The sequence below is a fragment of the Penaeus monodon genome, chromosome 19, assembly GCF_015228065.2.
Source record: "Penaeus monodon isolate SGIC_2016 chromosome 19, NSTDA_Pmon_1, whole genome shotgun sequence".
Classification (NCBI taxonomy): Eukaryota; Metazoa; Arthropoda; class Malacostraca; order Decapoda; family Penaeidae; genus Penaeus; species Penaeus monodon.
In genome coordinates, this window is record NC_051404.1 from 19,182,502 (window position 1) to 19,182,746 (window position 245).

Consider the following 245-nt stretch of genomic DNA (forward strand, 5'->3'; position numbering starts at 1 on the left):
GCTGTACCTTTTAATTCCTTTGGGATGTCCTCTTCAAACACACACTCTCCCACAGGTAACAGAGGATTGAAGATTGAATTCAGAATAGCACGGTCCCCAGCTGACGCCATTGTCTATGGCCTGTGGAGAACCATTAAAAACAACGATTATGCTATAGTCTGTTCTCCGAGTGATCACATCTGGATATTGAGAGAGAAAGTTATATTATGATGGACTAAGAGGCATGAAAACAGTCAGATGGAGTA

The 245-nt window shown here is 42.0% G+C and overlaps 1 protein-coding gene across 1 annotated transcript in view; it reads right to left on the reverse strand.

The window, feature by feature from the left end:
- The window catches only part of LOC119585114 (tetratricopeptide repeat protein 36 homolog), a 4,633-nt gene that overhangs the window by 3,291 nt on the left and 1,097 nt on the right, over positions 1 to 245 (reverse strand). Inside the window, exon 2 of the mRNA XM_037933743.1 lies at positions 8 to 120. Coding sequence (XP_037789671.1) covers positions 8 to 110 — 103 coding nt within the window. The 5' untranslated portion in view covers positions 111 to 120. The remainder of the gene's footprint in view (positions 1 to 7; positions 121 to 245) is intronic.